The sequence below is a fragment of the Danaus plexippus genome, chromosome 27, assembly GCF_018135715.1.
Source record: "Danaus plexippus chromosome 27, MEX_DaPlex, whole genome shotgun sequence".
Taxonomy (NCBI): Eukaryota; Metazoa; Arthropoda; class Insecta; order Lepidoptera; family Nymphalidae; genus Danaus; species Danaus plexippus.
Genome location: NC_083555.1, coordinates 3,045,024 through 3,067,212, shown reverse-complemented (window position 1 = coordinate 3,067,212; position 22,189 = coordinate 3,045,024). Strand labels below are relative to the sequence as shown.

Below are 22,189 nucleotides of genomic sequence, written 5' to 3'. Positions count from 1 at the left end.
CCTATTACATCTCAAGTCCTTTCTACATAAACATAAAGCGTTTATTTTCTTTGAGCAAAATAATATTGTTTTTTTTTTTTAAAATCTTAATCTTAAATTATTCTAGAATATTAAAAATCTAAGTTATAAAATCACTATTATTTTAATAGTAGAAATTAAAGTTATTGTAAAACTATGATTTTTCTAGAATGATGTGAACATAAATTTTGTTTGTGTTTTATCTAAATGAAAGATGAATGTAAATTGTCAAATGTCAATGTCAACAAAAACAACAAAATTATGCGTTAAGCCACATTTTAATTTAATGAAAAAGACATGCTCGTCAGCTTTCATGTAAGTAATGTAAGTAAGTAAGGTATGCTTACTGAATTGGTCTTTGCTTAGTTTTAGTTTTATTCAGTCATTTTAATTATTTGGACTTGTTTTATTAATATACATGAAGGGAAGGCAAACCACTGCACTCATTGCATTTAGGAATAACATCCTTTCATGACAAAGGCGTCCATGCTATGCATTATAAGGAAGACTTAAAATTTAAACAAATATTTTTGGTTAAAGCAAATAAAGTTTTTGTTAATCATACAGACTTATACTAAGCTATGTTTCATGATATAATTTTCAATTTGGTTTTAGTACCCAAAAGAAAAATTTCAGGTGGGGTCCCAAAACTGTGGAAAAGATCTAACAAACCACAGATAATAATAAATATTTAAGTGGTAATAAATAAAATATGTAAACCTATTTTTTAAGTTACAAAACAAGTTCTAAATACTAAAATGCAAACAAAAAACTGTGAATTATATTAATTTCTGAAATTATGCCAAAAATCTTGAGCTAGTTGCGATGGACCCCGCACCCGCACGGTGAATCCATGGAATGTTGAGAGGTTTCGTCTCATTAAAGTTTGGTCCTTGAGAGAGAAATCCGATGTGATCCGAGGCGATCCGAGTTCTAGTTGGGTCTTTAACAATATCAAATAGGGAAGCATTTTATTTAAACATTGATATATTGATATATATCAGGTTTATCCTATATTGAAATGTTATCAATATTTCTTATTTACCAAACACTGATTGGTTGGTATGTATGTATGTACAGTTTTATGCCTTACCTATGCTATTCTTGTTCATCGTTGAAGATCTACATGTTGATGTGAAAAAACACAAAAAATGTTTAATTCCAATATATAATGTCTTTAAGTTGGAACTTGAAAATAAAAACTCTGACCGTTTGCTTCCGTGCCACCAGTTACTGCTTTGAGTTGTAGCTGTAATTCAAAAAGGATGTTACAAAGGAACACTTGTTGCCACAATCGGCAAATGACTCATTGTCACTCATTGTCACACTTGCTTCTCTTACCATGTTTTATGAATGTTTACTTTTAGAGTATTTACAGTAGGGATGGATATTTTTAAATATAAAATTTAAAATATTTTTTCGATGTAATGCATCCATCGGTCACATCAATGGTAATATGTAGTGTTGAGAAATGCATTAATGTTGCTTAAACATTGGCTGTTTTCGCCATGACGTGTTTTAGGTTAGGTTAGGCCTTAATTACATTCGTTTCTTCTGCTATTTCGCTGCTTTTCGTTTGCTTTCGTGGTTGTTAGGAGTTGTTTTGAGTGTGGTTGAGTATTAGATGATGAGTGAGAGAGAGTATGATGGTGGGAGGGGGCTTCCCGAGGGGAATTACCGGGTAAGGAGATGAATGAGAGTGTGTGTGCGGATGACTCGATGTCATCGTGCCCGGAATCGGTATTAGGAGCCAAATGGCTGTTCTCGGACGTATCTGGTTCCGACACCGAGAGCGGGGGTGGGATGTTTCGGGGTCCGGTAGTGTCGGGAAGACGGGGCCGCGGCCGTACGCTGGCGAGAGCCCGCAAATTTTTAAGGGAAAGGGAGGAGGAGGAGTCGGAGGCTGCCTTCGACTCCTGCCTCGAAAAGAGGCTCCGAAAAGAGAGTAACGGGGATGGGAAGGCGAAGGGGAAGGGGAAGGAGGTCCCTTTGGACCTGGAAGCAATGGGGGCGGAGGCGATAATGGTCGAGGCCGAGAAAAGCCTCGACCTTATCAAAGAGTTGGTGGGAAAGAGTCCCCACCAAGGCCGGTGAGACGGCTCGTAAAAAGAGTTTCCCTGCGTCATCAAAAAAAAGGTTAGGCCTTAATTAAAACAAAAATATGTATTAATAAAAGCGGGAAATGCACTTATTCAGTTCAAAATCACACAGCCAACACATTTTTCTTACATTATCCAATATTTTTTGTCAATGCTATGTAAAAACTAAAGTTTACTTAATCTCGTCCCCCTTCAATCGGTTCCTTTGTTCAGTCAAAACTACTTAGCCCTGCCTGTGAAAAAAGTCTTTCTGAAGGTACTGACTGACGTGCTAGCTATAGTCATAACCTTGAAAGCTATTTTGTACAGCTTCGGGAATTGTATTTTATAATCCTTACAGATTTCTAAGTGATTTTTGTTCAGTCTTCCAACAGGAGTAATGAGATAAACTAAAAGCTGGTCATACAAAACATCTTCAGATTTGTTAATTTTCTAGTTACGATGGCCTCTTCATTTTTATCGGATATTTAAAGGCCTATTCATTTTTATCGGATTTATTTATTATTTATTTATTTAAATAGGAAGCCAACGTTGTATACAATTTTAGTTCTTAGTCCTAATTAATACTAAATAATTTAATTTGTTACATGCATTAATTGTACACCCCACTTATAGGCTAACTCGACATTCGCATGTACATGATATGTAATAAAATAACATTCTTTGCATGTTCACTCACGAACAAAAAAAAAAATAATAATAATCTAATAATGATCTTAAACAATAGCAAATTTAAAACAGTTGAAAGTAACAACTGGTAAAAAATGAGGTACAAATAAAGTAAAACAATTACAAGCACTGACTTAAGGAAAAAGTAACGAGAACCAAAAAAAGAAAAAGTGTGATCACAAATCATAATCAAAACGCAATAATAATACTGGGCTGATAATAGAGTAGTAGTAAAAAATTATGATAATACTAAGCCCAAAAACGTAGACATTCTTGCGCAGTATATTCCACAGAGACCTTACTTCGTAGAATTACCGAGACTAACCTCAAGTAGTCAGATAGCCCTTTGCTAGTCTTTTGAAAGGTAACAGAGAATGCTTGAAAATATCTAACCCAGCTCCTTTAAATACGTTATTATAAGTTAGAGTCATTCTGTTGATGGGAGCATTACGGCCGATGTTAGTCCTAGCAAACCTTTCCCTGAAAGTATGTTTATTCCTTATGTGGCTCCTTGAGTTATATTTTGGTATCGCCAATCCAACTCTCTCTAACAAATTTTGCACTATCAAGATCACCCTTCACAATTCTGTGAAGAAAACATAAATCTATTAATTTTCTACGGTTACACAGGGAAGGCGTATGGTAAAGATTTAACAAATCCTCGTAACTGTCATTCTGTCTTAAGACTTTATCTTTGTAGGCCAGGTGACGTAAGAACTTCTTCTGTACTCTCTCGATTCTGTCTCTATGTGTTTGATATTGCGGATTCCATACAACAGAACAATATTCCAGTTTACTGCGTATCAATGAGTTAAAGAGTGCAATTTTGGTTGAAGATTTTTTAAATTCCTTTGTGATTCTTATAATAAAACCTAATACTTTGAATGCGTTTGTAATAATGTTATCAATATGCGGAATAAAGGTCAGTTTATGGTCCAGTGTAACTCCAAGGTCGGATATTTGATGTAACCTCTTCAGAACGTTTTCTTTAATATTATAATCAAATATGAAATTTGATTCCTTTCTGCTAAAGGTAATAGCGTAGCATTTTAAATGGTTTAATTTTAATTTATTCTGGTCACACCATAATCCAAGCCTATCGACATCCATCTGCATATTCCTTGCGTCTTTAATATCGTTTATCGTCTTATAGAGTTTGAGGTCATCGGCATATAATTGAAACTCACAATGCTTAAAACACTTAGCTATATCATTGACGAAAATTCCAAATAAAATAGGACCAAGAATAGAACCCTGAGGTACACCCGAGGTCGCAGTAAATGCATCTGATTGGTAACCTCCAACGACAACGTTCAAAGTACGCCCTGTTAAATATGATTCCAACCACTTTAAAAGATAATTATCGATGCCATAGTCGCTAAGTTTTTGAAGTAAAATATGATGGTCCACTAAATCAAAGGCCTTTTCCAGGTCCGTGTAAATGCAATCTATTCTCTCCGAGTTGTCCATAGCCTTTGATATATCGTCAACAAAAATTGCTAAATTAGACATAGTAGACCTTTTTTTAGTAAAGCCGTGTTGATTATCTATCATTGTAGACTTCATGTGCCACGTAAGTAGAGGGCTAATAAATGATTCAAAAACTTTTGAGAAGACAGATAGTAAACAGATTGGTCTGTAATTCTTTATGTCATTTTTATCACCACTTTTAAAAATGGGTACCACTCTTGCCTTTTTCCACAAGGAGGGGAATTCACCAAGAAATAGCGATTTGTTAAAAATTACATATAAAGGCTTTGCTAAAGGAACAGCACATCTTTTAATTAATAATGGAGGTATGTCATCAGGACCAGTTCCTTTAGCAATATCGAGACTTCAGCTCTTTTACAATGTCACTCTCAAGGATGTGCGTATTGTTCAAATGTGTGTTAAACATTGATTTTGTAATGGGGGATGATGAAGTGGTTTTTAAATCGTTCGTAGCGTAAATATTAGAAAAAATATTTTGCAAATTGGTTACATATATCAGACCCATTTGTGAAAGAGCAACCATTCATTGTTATCAATGCCGGGTACTCACATCTGTTACCTCGCAGATTTTTGACGTACGAGTAAAAGTGTTTAGTGTTTAATTTAATATTGTCTTCTATCTCATTTAAATAATTTCTATAATCAGTGTCAATTAAAATGTCACATCTGTCTCTTAGTATTTCGTATTCAATTTTATCCATGGGATTGTGATATTTCTTAAACAGCAATCTGTACTTATTCTTCTCTCTTAATCTTTTCTTTAAATTACTCGTGTACCATACAGGATAATTACTATTATTCTTCAGTTGCCCTTTTGGAATACATTGCTGGACTAAGTTGCCCAAGTGTGAATAAAATATTTCGGTCATTTTATCTACGTTGTCGCAATTAATAAATAATGTTTCCCAGTCAATGCCGGCAAGGAGTTCATTAATTTTTTCATAATCACCCTTTCTAAAGTTATACCTAACATTAGTATTCACCTCCAGCGTCGATGGTTTATATTCTAGTTCAAGCTTAATCTGTAGAGGAGGATGAAACTTGTCAACCGAGCATGCTGAGAAGTTGCTTTCTGTTACTTCAACCTTTTTATTCGAACTGAAAATAAGATCTAATATCTTCCCGTATGCATTAGTTACAGAGTTATATTGCGAAAGAGACGTTAACCCCATAAAATCCTTAATTAGAGATATAACTGGACCACTATTGCATGGAAACATTTTATTATTGTTAAGGTCTTGACTCCATTCTATGGACGGAATATTGAAATCCCCTAATACTAGGGTTCGTGATTGCTTGTTATTTGTTATTCTCTCAACATTTATTGTGAAACGTTAAAGAATGTCGTATTGTAGTGGTGATGGGATATATACTGCACATAGTGAAATAGTTTCCGACTCCAGTACTATATTAACCCAAATATCTTCACAATTAGTTTCCCAAGAATTAACCCTGTAAGATTTATAATTTTTTAAGACTGCTATCAAAACTCCTCCGCCCTCCTTTTTCTTAGAATCGCATGATTCACGATCTCTGCGAAATATATTATATCGCGCATCGAACAACTCGTTGTCCGATATTCCGCTATTGACCCACGTTTCAGTGAAAACTAATACATCAAAATCAGACTTAAGCGTTGCTAAGTAAACGTCTTTATTTTTTTTAGATTTATCAGAATCTGACTCAGATTCTTCATTCCTTGGCAATTACTTCTTCATTATATCTTTAATTTTCGAAACAGCATTCGAACAAGCTATTGCACCATTGAAATGTATTATTTATTATTTTGAACTGTGGATCTAGAATACTTGCGATTGCAAGACCACTCACATGTTCTAAAGAACCCATTCTTTTATTTATTTCATTAATAGCAAGTTTTTGCACTTCCTTCGCTGCGGAAGCTGTTATTAGCTTAAGTTATTTTAGAGAGCATGCAACGAACTAAGGGAATAATTTTTCTACTTGTGCAGTATTTATCACCCGAAATTTCTTTTGTACCTCCTTTTAGGGGGTCGCAACACCACGATGACAAACGATACACTAGATACAGAAGATCATTTATGACACTGCGGAGTTCTAGAAATCTTTGTAACATATATCTTTATTATATGTACTTTTCCAACGAGTATCCATGCTTTGTATTAATTTTACCCTAGCAGGAGACTCCATAGCCGCAGCAGTCGCTTTACGTACCTCATCACTAGCAACGCAACTCTGTTTAAACCAAGTCACTATTTTTACTTTAAAAACATTGTTAAGATTAAGGTAGGTAGATGAAAACATTGTTAAGACAGCAGGAGCCAACTTCTTCAAATAGCTGTGTCTGGTAAAGCATTCCATGTTTCCAGAATTTTGTTATCAGCATTTTTATTTAAATTACTTGTTAATCTTAAACTTTCAATTAACTCACACTCTTTCCTTGTTTCAATGAATTTTTCTTTCCATATTGTACTAGATTGGAAAGCAATGAGCTGCATTTCAAATTCTTCAATTTCCAACCAATCGAATTGGGACAGGTTCGGTTTTTGAAATGACGTCACGTCAGAGTGCATTACAAACTTGAATGTTTCTGACATTTGTTTGAATTGAGAAAATCTCGCTGAAAATTCCTTAATCGAAGAATCAATCACGGAAATAGATACCTCAGTAATTTTTTCTACGTCTGATATCTCGTGAATATATTTTTTTAAGTTTGGAAAATACTTGTAGTTTCTTGTGATAATATTGTTCATGAAAACTCTCATATTAGCCTCAAAAGCGCAAATGTGATCTATCATGACAATAGTTGTTTTTTTTTTCCCTTCAAGCTTTACATTTAATGTATTTAAATGTTGGCATATTTCTGTAAAAAACATCAATTTTGAAAGCCACATAACGTCTAACAACTGTGGGTAATGTTTAATTTTTCACTCATTTTGCAGAAACAGTCTGATTTCATCCAAGCAATCAACAAATCTTTCAAATACGTTCCCGCGACTCAACCAGCTAACATTATTATACATTAGTAAACCATTATAGACCGAGTTGACTTCGTCCGCCAAAGCCTCGAACTTTCACTTGCTTAAAGCCTGTGACGAGATGAGATTGACTATTTTTGTAACTATCGCCATTACATTATCAAGGGATATAGAACCACTCTTAGCACACAAAGCTGGTTGGTGAAGGATACAGTAGAATTCAAAAATGGAAAGTGCTACATCTGTTTGAAATAAACTTATGAAACCATTATTTTTACCCACCATACTTGGAGCACCATCAGTTGTTACAGAAGCAATTTTTTTAAAAACAATTTCATTTTCAGCATTCGAGCTTCTAACTGCCGGACAAATATCTGTTACCTTTGTAGTTGTTCGCAACGATTTTATCGCTTATTCTGCTTACCGCCGCTCTGCCCCCACCCCGCACACATTCCGTAACGTACTATTTACAATTTTGAATTTCTTCTCTGTATTTGCAACAATAATTTTCGCTAAAATCAATGTGGATGAGCACTTCATTTGTTGACAATTTTTTTTTTAACTGTGTCATCATTTGGTACTGGTGTGCAATATTTCCTGCATGTAGTAAGAATGATTTTAATGTCTCTTCTAATACTAAAACAAGTTCCTTCAAAGTAACAGTAATTTCCTTCTTCAAAGGTTTACGCACTGTTTTTGTCTCTCCATTTTTTTCATACGTTGAATTTTCGTACATCCATTGTCGGTAGGTAACAGTTTGAGTAGCTTGGGAAAGGTTGTATTCTACAGCCCTGTCTCTACAATTTATACATTCTCTAAACAAACAGTACAGTAAATATCACATGTTATATCAGATAACAAACTTGGAATATTATTATGTAAGATGACTTTATTTTCATGTAATTTTGAAATTAATAGTTCTATATTTGCGTGAACGACGCATTTACACGTACATATCTCGCTCTTTAAGGTTTGCCCAAGTTACCCAAAAAGGCCTGTACTTACAAAATGTTGACAAACTTATTTTGTAAGTAACAGAGTTTAAATTTTTTTTATGCAAATTGCGCATATTATCAGTTAACAAACGCTTTTGTTTTAGTAATTTTCCAGATCTAACAAAATCCCTCTTTTCCGGACACATTCGAGAGTTTTCATCTTTCTCCAAGAAATCAATAATATCGTGTTTCACTTTTTAAATTTTTGATTTAAGTTTTTTGTTTCTACCTCTTTTTAAATTTTGATTTTTGAAAAAGGTTTTAGAATAATGCATAAGTTTGTGTTTTTTTAAAGGATCTAAGTTAAAATTTTTATAGTATGCTTGTTTATTTTTTTGAGTCTTTAGGTTTGCATAAGATTGCGCTAATTGTTTAGTGATGATTTCAGAAAATATAAGTTTTTTTTTTAACGGTCTCGGGTAACTTTGTATTCTTTATCAGGGTTTTGACCTTTTCCTCAGGTGAAGATGTCTTTATTCGGTCCTTTAACCGCGTGTACTTTTTTCTATATTTTTCGCTCTTCCTAACCTTTTCTTTTAAATTTTTTTCTAACTTTACTATTCTTCCATACAATATCGCTCGTCGATTTCTTAGTTGTCGCCTTCGTCGTAAAGCAACAGTTTTGTTTTTAACAGCATTTACTCGTGAACTAGGTTTTGCTTGTGAAACTGGGCTGGCAGGTGGTGTCTCATTCATCAATCTTTCTAGATTTTTACGCACATTTTGATTCTATTCCCTGTATTTTGAACCTGTTTAATCGCCATTGTTTCTGTTTCTGCCTTCTTTCTCTTGAACTCATAGCACTTACAGACTTGACCTGACCTTTTTCCTTCTTCTTTAAATACTTGAGTCTTTCTTTCTCTCTAAGTTTCTCCAAACTTTTAGGATAATTTTTTAATTTTTCTCTTCGCTTTCTGTCATACTCCTTTTTATTTAGCTTTGCTTCTGCAGCGGTTGATTTTCTACTTTTCGACATTATAGATGTTCAGGGTACTGAAACCAATCAAACAAACATAAGTTTTCTAAATTTATTAAAAAATAAATCATTCCCTTACCGAGATCATTCCCTCATTAAAAAATTTTATGAGGGAATGACGGTGAGGGAATGACAAAACGAAACAAAATTGCTACTAACTGAGGAACATAACCTTACTTTCTTAGGAATTTTAAACAATACTTTATTACTACCGAAAACATGTAAAAATATGTTATGATTATTAAATAAAAAAATGCTTACCCTTTGATAACATTTCATGAGGAAATGACATTAAAAAATGTAATATTCAAAAAACTTATTGTCAAATTGATTTTAAGAAAACATCCTTTCTTCAATGGTCCACTCTGGTGTATGTTCTCAAGGGCAATGTTGTCAACTACAAAAAAAATTAAAGTGAGACTTGGTAGGCCTTAGAGTATTGCTCCAATCACACTGTTACAAAACGGTGAGGGAATGATACTTTTTAAAGGACAAATTTTGAATTATATCTAAAAATATTTCCATTCGCATTTAGGAAACTATGAACTCATACATATATGTAGGTATAGTCGATACTATCCTATATAAGTAAAAAATATGATAATAAACAATTTCCTAGGAATTTTACGTTTTAAGTTAATCTTCAAATTTAGCGCTTGGGACATAGTGAGGGAATGATTTTCAGGGTACTTTCTTGGACATATCTTTGCTGTTTATCATATAAAAAATAAATTTGTTTCATACATTCGTAGATCTAGCACAGTCCTATTATTAAAAAAAAAAAAAACTTTTCATTATTGACGATCCTGGTTTATAAAAATGATCAAGGACATCAATTTCGATTTTTTTTGAGAATCAGCCATATACCTTTTGTCGTATCTGATTATGATTCGCTTTTCAAAGAAATGGGCATACCTGAAGTTAGTCTGTGTAATGGTGCCATTAAACGAAAGAAGTTAGATATGAACTGCTATCTGCATTTATGCAACTGAATCGTTTAAATATGAAGCAAGTCTAATAAATTGTCTAAGTTGTGTTACTGACTCGGGTGGAGGTAAAGCGCTAAGTGCCTCAATTTTCCTTTTGTTTGGTCGAATTTTACCTGTTTTTACTTCGAAACCTAGTAACTGCAGACACTTTTTCAAAAGTGACCGTTTTTTGAGGTTAAGTGAGAAGCCAGCTTTAGTTTAAATCTCCAAAACAGTATTTAACCTCTCTAGACCCTCTTCTTCAGTCTCAGCCAATATCAAAATATCATCATCGCAAATAACAATGTAGGTGTTAGCTAACTCACCTAACGCAATTATTAATGAACGCTGGCATACCGAAATGGCGTTCCGAGGCCCGAATGGCATGGCCGGAAACCCGTATTCCCGGAGGTTACAAATACTGTTCACTCAATTGACCCCTCACTAACAGATATTAAATGGAAGCCGCTAGCATAATCTAATTTAGTAAAATAATTACATAGTTCTATTAAGACGAGAAATTTGTTCAGAAAGCAACGGTAAGGGGTACCTAATTGGAACTGTATTTTTATTAAGCTCGCAATAGTTAATAGACATACGTTTCGAACCGTCAGACTTCTCAACTAACAACGCAGGTGTCGCAAAAGGTGAATTACTCGGTTGTATAATTTTGGTATCTATAAACTCTTCCGCTCGCTCGCGCATTATTTTTCGTTCCTCTGAGAGGAGCGATAAGGCCTCCTTTGCACAGTTTTACTTAGATCAATCAAACAAATTTCAAGTTCATATGTATTAACGCGGGTAGTTGGAAAACCGATTGTAAAATATTTTGAAAAGTTTTCTAATACAATGACAAGTGATTTTTTATGTTCAGTTTATATCATATTTTATTATTATATGAATTTTAGGTCAGCTGATTTTGTGATATGTTGTCCTTTAGCACTTTCGGTTAAAGTCTGGGCTATCTGGCTGGCGGTAGCGGTTGCGTTCATTAGTGCGCATCCTACCTGTCCAGGTAATAATCCTGGATTTTAAAAACATTTTAGAAGGCGTAATTTTTAATTTTTTGTTTTTAAATAAGTCTATCTGACATACTTTTTTTATTGCCAGACATTTTTGACAATGCTAACGATGTGCCATACGCGATTTTTTTTTTTTTATAAAAATTTCAAAGTATCTTATAATGTCTGTAATTTTAATATTATTTTATTTAATGATAAGAAAAACTTAAATTAAATTTGCCAGACATTAATTCGATTGTCAAGTCTTGAATTAAAATGAAAAAGCCATGAAAAGTATTGCAGTATAATGCTAGTAGTCCGAGAGAGACAGTTGCAGAATAAGTCGAGAATGATACAGAGAACCATTACAAAAGTAAATTACTTGTAACAGTTTATATAATAAAAAAAATTTAAATAATAATAATAAAAATAATAATAATCATTCTAGTCACAGCAAGTTTCAAAAAAAAATTAAGCATAAAAAGGAATATAAAATTAGATTAAAATTTAAAAAACAAAACTTTTTATTTAAATGGTTCTGATTACTAAATGTAAGTTATAAATAATTAATATTAAGTTTTTCAAGTTATTTCAGCCTATGGTGACGTCACAAAAAAGAGGCATCTTCATAATCATCATCATCATCGTCGCTGTCTTTGTCAGTGTCATTCATATCATCTTCTTGAGAACTTTCGTTATCTTCTAAAATTCTATCATCTGCAACAGAAAAAAAAAATAAACAGTGTAATTCTTCTTGTTCGTTATAAAACATTTTAGTTATTATTGATAAATATTCCATTTGATACTTACTTTGAACAATAATATCTGCAGCTGAGGATGGTAATTGATCTCCCAAAAACCAGACAAAATCATATTTGTCACCGTTAATGGTCCAACCGAAAGCCATTGGAGATAAAGACGTTGGATGTTTTGAATGAGCATTTCTCCAAATTTTCGTCACGTAACGAACCCGCAATAAATGCTGTTGCAATTCCGCTTTACAGGTTGGCAAACTGGATGAGTCAAAGTTTCGAAATTTTTTGTCGAAGTTCTCATGCACCACATTTGAAACCCCCACTAGACTGGTATGTTTTTGACATATTGTCATTATATTGTGTCCTTTGAACTTTATCATATGTTCATCAACAGACTGCGTTTTTGTGTTGGTCATGGCACCTTGGAACGCTCGATTGAAGTGATCCAGAACAGATGGTATTTTGAATGCTCTGTCATGAGCTGGATCGGCTCTATTCATTTCCTTCGAATTCTCACTAAAATGTAGGTTTCTTGAAATGTCTTCAAAGCGATTTATAGTCATTAGCAATGTATGGAACCTTCATGTCCGGATCTTCAACGGGTTGTTCATTTATTGTTATGTCACGTCGAGATTTGACAAGGGAAAAGCAGATTAGAGCTGTAGGCATGTTGGAAGCGGGCGCTATACAAAGCGTGGTTGCTGAAATTCTGTAAACCGGCCAAAAATGTAATCTCCCGGTTATGGTCACGATATCGTGCCATTCTGGCAGATGTCGCCTCACCACACCTAGACAGGATCGTTTTCTTAAAAATATCGCTAGGAGACAACCTAATATTACAGCTATGCAAATAGTTCAAAGGCTACAATCTGACAACTAATTGTTGGTTAGTGACCAAACTGTAAGAAGAAGTTTACATGAAGCTGGTCTTCATTCTCGCAGACCACTTCGGGTTCCAACTTTGCGGCGTGGCAATCGCGGACCGAGACTATTGTGGGCTCAAGAACATTTCGCATGGAGTGACGAGCAATAGTCCATGGTGCTTTTTTCTGATGAGTCTCGATTTGGATTTCAATCGGATTCACGAAGATTAAGGGTTTGGCGAGTTCCTGGTAGACGAAGCCGTCTCCAGCATCCACAAGAAGTCCATTCATATCAAGGCGGCACTATTATGGTATGGGCTGGTATTCGTATCGGTGAGAGAACCGATCTCATTTGGATAAGAGGGAACATGAATGCACTGAAATACCGCAATGAGGCTGTGATAGTGGCTACTGTGATTATCCCACACAAATGGGTACAAATAGTACAAATGGGTCAGGAGTTCCAACTCATGCACGATAATATCCGTTCCCTCATACGCAAATTAAGGACACAGCTGTAAAAATATTGTATATTTTATCTATGGTACAAAAATATTGTCTATGTACAACTAGCGCCACCTGTGAGCTTAAGTGTAAACCCTTCTCTGAATTCAAATAAAGCGTAAGTACCTTACGAATCATACTCGAGTTTTACCAGGTTATGGGCCCAGTCCAAATTAATTAAAAAGTCTTTTTTATAATAGTTCAGTTACAATAGCAGGAAATTATTCGTTGAACGTCCCGAAGCTAAAGGGAAGAGATAATTACGACGATTGGGCATTCGCCGCCGAAAACTTTTTGATCTCTAAAGGTATCGACCTCGAAAACAGTGCTACTCTCAGTGAGCAAGATGATCGGAAGGCTAAAGCAAAGATGGTGATGACTATCGACCCATTACTCTACGTTGACATCAAGATTGAAACCACCATGCATAACTTGTGGGCAAAGTTAAAGTCGTTATTTGACGATTCCGGATTCACGCGTCGCATCAGCCTACTCAGAACTTTGATTTCCATCCGCCTAGGCAGCTCGCAATCAATGACTGCGTACGTGACCCAGGTTGTGGATACGGCTCAAAAGTTAAAAGGTACAGGTTTCGAGATTAATGACGGTTGTCGAGATTGGTCACGGAGTCGTCCACTTTCCATTCACGGACGCTTCTCAACAACCCGTGGGTGCAGACGGTGACATTGACATGACTCGTGTACCTCCTGCCCCCCCGGATCGCATCGAAGGTGGGGACGACTCCTTTTTTCAACACGTGCAGCTCCAGGTCATCAAAGAACCCCCGTAGGGTTTCGCCTCTGGTGTCCTCACCGACGCTCCCCCACCACGGACTCCATGCATTCCAATCGCCGCCCACGAGGACCGTGTTGGTGCCGACCCTCCCCAGGAAGTCTCGTACTTGCACCAGGTATGGCTCGATATCCTCCGTGCCCTCAAGGTACACAGAGACGACCGCTGCGGTCCAATCACCCGCCTTAAGGACGACAGCCACGATGTTCTCAGTGATTATCTGGGGGTTCACATGAACCTCCAGGTGCTCATGGAAGACCATGATTGCCGCCTTGACGGGCTTGGTCCTAGCGTCCTCTCTCTGCACTACCCTGACGCCACGGAAGCTACCGACCCTCCCCTCAGAGCCGACGTAAGGTTCCTGGATTAAGGCGACCCCAACACCACCCTCGTGCGCGACCATGACCAGTTCCTGCGTCGCTAGACGGGCACGCTGGAGGTTGGCTTGAAGACCACAAAGCTTTCCTTACACTCCGGTACAGCTGCGGTGCCCTTAGCAGTAGCTCACCGAAAAACGCGCGATACCATCCCACTTCCGCCGGATAGGGCAGTCTCCGCTGACTGCATTGTGGCCCGTCTCCTGGGCCCCAGCCCGGTCGCAGTTCCTGCAGACGGTTGGCCTCCCATCCACTCGAGAGGGACAGTTCGTTCGGTGTGCCCCCTCCCCCCTCCGCAGTGGCTGCAACGGTCCACTGTCTCTTTACAGTTTCTGCGGCCGTGGCCGTAGCCCAGGCAACGGGTACACTGCACCAGCGACGACTGATCCTCGGCAGTCAGGCCCTGAATGTCAATGTATATGGTCCCCGCCTCGGTCAGCTTGCGCCAAACCTTAGGGGAGACCTGCAACACGACATGGGCCTGGTGAGGGTTCCGCGCCTTCCTACGGTAAACCTCCTTGACCCTAAAGTGAGCCGGATCCAGGTCCCGCCACAACTTCTGATTCTGACATTTCAAGGACTCTATTATGTCAGCCTCAGTGTTGTAGCAGAACACATTCCGGATGATCACTCTCGGGTCTCGGTTTGCTGCAGGCTCGAGTTTGAGACCAGCTTGGGACTTGAGTCGACTTTCGGTCTTCTCCAGCCCCGGCCGGTCCCCGCAGCTGATCACAATCTTCCCATCCCTTATTTTCCTTACCCTGCCGATTTGGACCCCTGACCTACGCGCGTCGAGGGCCTCTCTAACTTTTCCTATCACAGTATCACTCGTATCCTTGGGGGCGGTGGAGGACACGATCAGCGCGTGATTGGGGCGGCACGGGGGAAGCTGAACCTTTGGCTTCGGAGCCCTCGCCGCCTCGGCGTATGTTGACGCCGAGGCCTTGAGGGTCTCGATGGCCTTTCCGGTATCCCTTACGGTTACTTCGTACTCCATCAGCTTACCCTCGAGCTCCCCCACCCGCGTCCCGACCGTGTCCACCTTCGCCCCCGTATCCTCTATCACCCTCCTTACATTCTTCACTTCTTCCATCAGGCCCTCTAATTTTTTAACGGTCCCGCACAGTACTCTACCCGGGGGATACTCGTCGAATCTTCCTAATACGTCAAAATTAATCATCTTTTTAATGTCTTCTGTGTTAGTAACTAATTCCCCAATTTTGCCCCCCCAGTCCAATTTTTCTAATATTGTGTTTATAAATTTCTCTTTCTCTTCTAATTTGTTTTTTAAGGTTTCCTCCCCTTCCAACCGCAATTTCACCAACTGGAGTTCCAGGGACCGCATTCGTTCGTCCACCTGGAGGACCGTCCCGTACAGTTCCGATAGACTATCCAGGACAGCCTCCTTGATGGACGACTTTAGGTTCCCCGATTGCTCCAGTTGGGATTTCGCGGTCTGGTAAAGCCTATTTGCCTTCCCCGTGGCAGTTTCCACCGGGCGAGCACTGGGCTGTGCATTGGTTGGGACAATTCGCTGTCTTTCGTCTGTATATGCGACTGTTATGGTTTTTATATTTTTGCCCTGCGGCAGTGCCATGTTTAAAACTGTACGTGAAGATAGGTTAAAATGACGTCACCAATAGGGGTGACGGTCGACACAACACAAACACAAGCTTAACTAATTAAAACTAATTTTACGTCCCAATAGGGGACTATCACAGTTGACTTTTATATAATTCAATTTAAAACTCAAAATTTATATATTTAAAAACTTTTAAAAATTTTGATTAAATTGAAATTTGTTTATTATAATTAAATATATTGAATTAAAAAGTTAAAAGTATTAAATTCCAAATTTAAAATTTAAAACGTACTTATAGTAAAATAATTAAAACAAAGTAGATTATAATTCCAATTTAAAATTTTTAACGTCCCCAATAGGGGGGACGGTCGACAACACAACACAAAACTTAACTAAGGATAGGTTAACTACAGCAGGAGAATCAAGGGTTTTTAATTCGGAAATATTTATTTATTTATTTATTTATTTATGGATAACCAACAAAAGATACATTATTTACAGCTTTTTTAAACATGAGCTTACAATATATAGTTTGAATGTTCTTCCAATTACAGGTCATCACAACGTGTAATATTAATTATGTCAAGTTACACACTTTAAGTGAATCATTATAAATTTCCAAACATATCATAATCAAATCAAATATTTAAAATTACAATGTTCGGCCAAAGTGTAATGCCAAAATTTAGAAAGAAAAAAAATTTATGATAAAAATAATGATAACAGTAAAAATAATGTAAATAACAGAATGATAATCAGATAAAATTTTCAACACTTCACAAGTAAGTGAATTTTTAATTATTAAGAATAAATCAAATAACCAATTTAAAATATTAAAAACATCAAAAATATTAGTGACAAAATGCAATACCGAAAGCAATATTGTGCTATAAAAGAAAAAAAGAAAAACAAACATTCAAGAACCTCGATCTACATTAACATTAACATTTAACAAGAGTAATATTTTGAAAACATAACGCTTAAGACTATTGTAACTGCTATGCAAGATGTCCAAGTCTTTACAGGTCTGAGAAAAATCATTATATGTACGTTTTATTCTGCTGACAGGAGAATTTCTTCCCAGCCGGGTCCTAGTTCGAGGAATGCAAAATAATGAAATATGTTGTCTAGGCATTCTAGATGGGACGTTAATACCAATTAAACAGAGAAGTTGGGAACAATCTGTTTTATTGTTTAAAAGTTTGTGCAAAAAGGTCATGTCAATGAGTTGTCTGCGGCCGGACAATGGCAACATTCGGTACTCCCTCAAACTATCAACGTAGTTCCTACCACAAGAATTACCACCAAAACGATACGAAAGGAACTTTGTGAATTTTTTTTGGATCCTTTCAATCCTATCAACATGTACTTTGTATTGTGGTGACCACACAACCGAACAATATTCGAGTTTGCTTTGAACATAACAGTTGTAGAGAGTAATGACTGTTGAGGTCTTACGGAATTCCTTTCCCCTTCTTATTACATATCCTAGACTACTCCAAGCTGCTTTAACAATATGGTCTATGTGTTCTGTGAACTGCACTTTTGGGTCAAAAATTACACCAAGATCACGAACAGTGTCAACGTCTTTAACAACAGCATTAAGTATTTTGTATTCACTTTTTATAGACTGCTTCTTCCTTGTAAATTTCATGTAAAAGCATTTGTTTATATTTAAATTCATGCTGTTAGCTACACACCAGTCAACAAGAGACTCGATATCCCTTTGAAGAAGTAATACATCGGATTGAGCGTCAACTGTACGAATTAGCTTTAAATCATCCGCGTAAAGAAAAAATTTACTATATTTAAATTTAGAGCATAGACTGTCTATAAATATGTTGAAAAATACAGGATCCAGATTGGACCCCTGTGGTACCCCGGAGTGCGCAATAAATGACTAAGATTTGACTCCATCAATCACAACGCGCGAAGGTCTCAACCGTAGGTATGAACCACACCACTTCAGTAAACTATCCGTTATACCCAACGATCTAAGTCTTTCCAGCAATATATTATGATTGACTTTGTCAAAGGCCTTTGAAAAGTCTGTGTAAATTGCGTCTACCTGCGCTCCTTTGTCTAAGTTCAGAATTATTTCGTGGACGTATGTTATTAAATTTGTGTTCGTAGATCTCCCAGATATAAAACCATGTTGATGTATACTGAGATACGGTTTGACATAGATAGAAATATGTTGGCAAACCAAAGATTCGAAGACCTTTGACATTGTCGACAAAATAGAGATTGGGCGATAATTATCCACTGACTCCAGCTTACCGCCCTTATGAGTGGGAACAATTCTAGCTTCCTTCCACTTATCGGGAAAGACGCCTGTATTTAAAGAGACTTTGTAGATGACGTACAATGGGAATGACAGCACTTCAGCACAGTGAACTAAGAAAATCGGGGGAATATCATCGGGACCCGATCCTTTACTAGTGTCGAGCCCTTTCAGCTTCTTTCCAATATCTTCCTGTGAAAGACGAATATTCCCAATGCAAGTTTTGGGTTCGTCACTTTCACGGATAATAATATTGTTATCCTCGTAAACCGACGAAAAATGAGTGGCAAACAGGTTTGATATGTCATTTTTGTTTTCCGCTACAAAATCACCTAAGACCATCCTTGTCGGATTTAATAATATTTGAAAGTTTTGCAGAAAATATATCAAGCATTTTATTGACATCACTAAAAGAATCTTGGAATTCACTCAACCAGTTGACACTGTCAAGAGAAGATATAACTTTCTCATAATCCGCTTTAAAAAAGTTGTATTTATTCACTGACGTGTTTCGAGAGTTGGATAGCTTGTGAGGAGTTTTTATACTTACATCGATATTCAAAGCAGGGTGCAAAGACTCGACTTTACGAATAGGTGAGAAGCATTCCTCCACTTTGATGTCACTGTCGTTTCTGTCGTAGAGTACTAAGTCAAGCACTTTATTTTTATTGTTTTTTACACAATTAAATTGAAAAAGGGAGTTGAAATTTAAAAAATCGATAAAGATACTATTTAAAGCACTATTATTGCCATTAATACTACTACCAGAATCCGTCCAAATTATGCTAGGTAAATTGAAATCATCAACCAACAAGAAAGAATTATTGTCATTTCGAAGTGCGGGTATGGTACTGTTCACTTTGCTGACAAATGCCTCTAGGAGTGGAATATTTACGGGAGGCGGCAGATACACAGTGCACACGTGTAAAGTCTGTCTATATCTGCCCACCCCCATCTGTATCGAGACCCATAAATCCTCGCAATCGCTTTCTAAATCCATGCTACTTCACCAAAGTAGACCTTGGACGGGGTGAATCTTTATTTAATTTCGCGACTCGAGTACACGTTATAACGTCTTTTTTGTCTAATTCGCATTTAATTACCGATGCTATTTGGTTTAACGTAGTAATTAGGTTCTCATTTTTGAATTCCGGTACGCACTGCACCTCAACGTTACAGGCCCGAGATTGCTGTTCCATTAGTGATAGTCGCGATTGCAAGTCGTTCACGTCAGTTCGAAGACGGTTATTTTCTTGTTCTAGATTTTTTATACTTTCAAATTTGAGATCCATTTCTTGCTTAACGTCCTCATATTTACGTTCCAGGAATTCAATAGAAGTATGAATTGCCGCCATATTATCTAGCACTTTTTGAAATTTGTTTTCAATTTGCTCCAACATGTCTTTTCTATATATGTCGAATACGACTTTGAGCTCCTCGCGCACGACGTCGCGGACTTCCTGCATCGAGACATTTGATGTAGTAATAATTTGGTCTTTATTGTCTTTAGTTCTGGTAGTAACATTGTCATAATCTGACATATATTTTTTAGGCATGATCGGCGCGGTGTTTATTACAAATACCAGATTCTCTTGTTTTTAATTATTTGACCTTTTTCTTTTTACTTTTAATTTTACTATCAAAATATAAAGTTCAATTATAAAATGTTTTAGAATTTGGTGGAATTGAACTCGGGTTTGTCGGAGTATGGATTAAACGTGCAAACCGTTAGGCCAGCGTCAGATTCCTTCAATTAATGAATTTATCGAACTTATTTTAAACTGTTATTGATCATTGACTAACATTCTATCACTTTTGATTTTAACAAAGTTTCCACACAAATAACTTTACTATGTACTATCTATTTTATCACTGTAATGTTATTTTATTTAAAATTCACTTAGGTATGGTCCATACACTAGTAACTTTAGAACTTTGGGGTACTTTAAAAATTATAATAAACCAAGGATTACCGACTACCGTACGAGAAGAGAAATCACTGATATTCCCGTGATATGCAGATAAGACACACTGCACAACAGTAACACACAATGATCTTCAAAAGTTTCCCGTAATCACTTAACTTAAATGCGAAATCATACACTTTAAATATTCTTAAAATTGAAATTATGCGGAGCAAGTGTGTACACTGACACGTCACTGAGACAAGTGATTTATTCACGATATATGGGAATAACTCCTCGATCCCGGGTCCGAAAATTAAATGAAGGGTATCGGGGTGCTCAGGAGATCCGCCCCGATCCTCCTATGACCTTTTCCCGGAAATCGGAAAAACTTTTTCAATTTTATTAATTTCAATTTTAGAAAATTTTGAATTTTGACTGACCCACTGAGTAGTCTTCCGCAGGATCTATCCCGAAACCAAGTTTCAGGGAGATCGGACTGCGGGAACTATTTTAATTTAAGGGGTCAAGTTTTTTATCGTAATTTGAAACCGAAAATGGGTGTCCTAAATAATGAGATCTAAGATTTTCGCGAGTATTCATTTAAATGAAACTAGTGTTATTCGGATTTACTATGTAGTTTTTAAATAATAAAATCCACGTAGTAAATCCGAATAACACTAGTTTCATTTGGGTGTCCTAAATCTTTGGTATTTTGGAAAAAATTTTGTTTCCACCGAAGGAGGGACCCGAAAAAATAAGGCCTATGGTGTTTCGAACAAGCTAGGACCCCAGGAACCTGTCGAAATTAGGCGACAAAGTTATTTAGTAGTTGACCTATATTTTACTTAAAATTAAAAATTTAATAACTATAGTTGCGATGTTCGCGCGAAGCCCGTCTTGATTTTATAATGCAGAGTATTGAGTGCTTTATACAATTAAAAAATAAAATTTGAGGGTCACCGCTTTGGTTTTTAAAATATAGGGGTCTAAAGTTTGGGTAGGGTTACCAACAACTGCACTGCACCTTTTTTAGTTGTAACTTCTCGAATTTTCGGCGCAGCGCGAAGCTTGATGTGTCCGGAGAATCGGGAGAGACCCCCCGACCTAGCTATACTAGTGGCGCCTCCCGGGCGTGTCTGGATCACGGACCACGTGCCACGTGGTTTTTGGGGGTCACCTCAATATCTCCGGAACCCTTTGTCGGAAAAATCCCAAACTTCACAGCGATGTCCTCCTCGGCGATAGGCACTCAATTACAATAAAAAATTTATGGGTCGCCGCTTTAAAAACCAATAGAACCAACTCATTATATCAACCTCACATGAATTACTTGGAAAATAAGCTTCATAATGTTTTAAATCAATTAAAGTCTTTTGAGACAGATCGTGCAAAGAGAGGCCTCATAGATGGACTCGGGTCAGTGATTAAAAGTATAAGGGAGATCTCGATTATACGGACGCTCAGCATTATGATGAAGCTATAAAATCCCTTCAGGCCAGTGAAAACAAATTAGTCATTGAATTCAATAGTCATGTCAGTCTCTCTAAAGAATGGTCCTCACAGTATTCAAAAATTATAAGTAATATAATAGAAAATCAGAGTCATTTGCAAACCCTTATTAATCAAGTAAGTGAAAGCATTATTACGAGTGATAACGACTTAATTAAGTATGCACATTTAGCTCAGATACTTTTAATTATAACTGATAATGTAGATTCCGTTACCCATGAGCTATATAAACTTCAAAACGTACTAGGTTTTATTAAACTGTCCACCGTGCATCATGCGGTCTTAAATTTAGAAACTATGAATTCAATGATAAGTAATGTTAGTAACCTATATGGCAGTCAGAAGGTGTTAGATTTAGATATTAGGGATTACTTTGATATAATTAAGATAGGTTCTTATAACGTAGAAAATAAAATAGTCATAGTTTATAAAATTAGCATAG

The 22,189-nt window shown here is 36.6% G+C and overlaps 2 protein-coding genes across 3 annotated transcripts; both read right to left on the bottom strand.

Moving 5' to 3' along the window:
• Nucleotides 1–11,642: 11,642 nt before the first annotated feature.
• LOC133319744 (uncharacterized) lies at nt 11,643–18,662 on the bottom strand. 2 transcript variants are annotated; one of them, XM_061525153.1, is made up of 2 exons: nt 11,985–18,662; nt 11,643–11,891 (listed from the first exon to the last, which is right to left on the bottom strand). In XM_061525153.1, exon 1 carries the CDS (start codon nt 16,060–16,062, stop codon nt 14,593–14,595), a length of 1,470 nt encoding a protein of 489 aa, XP_061381137.1. In that variant the 5' UTR covers nt 16,063–18,662; the 3' UTR covers nt 11,643–11,891; nt 11,985–14,592. The 2 variants fall into 2 exon arrangements, with proteins under 2 accessions (XP_061381137.1, XP_061381138.1); XM_061525154.1 differs by lacking the exon at nt 11,643–11,891 and having other exon boundaries at nt 12,690–12,717; nt 12,804–18,662.
• A 670-nt stretch (nt 18,663–19,332) lies between these two features.
• LOC133319717 (uncharacterized) lies at nt 19,333–19,887 on the bottom strand. Its single transcript, XM_061524976.1, has one exon. The coding sequence runs from the start codon at nt 19,885–19,887 to the stop codon at nt 19,333–19,335; it is 555 nt and encodes a 184-aa protein (XP_061380960.1).
• Between the last annotated feature and the right edge of the window lie 2,302 nt (nt 19,888–22,189).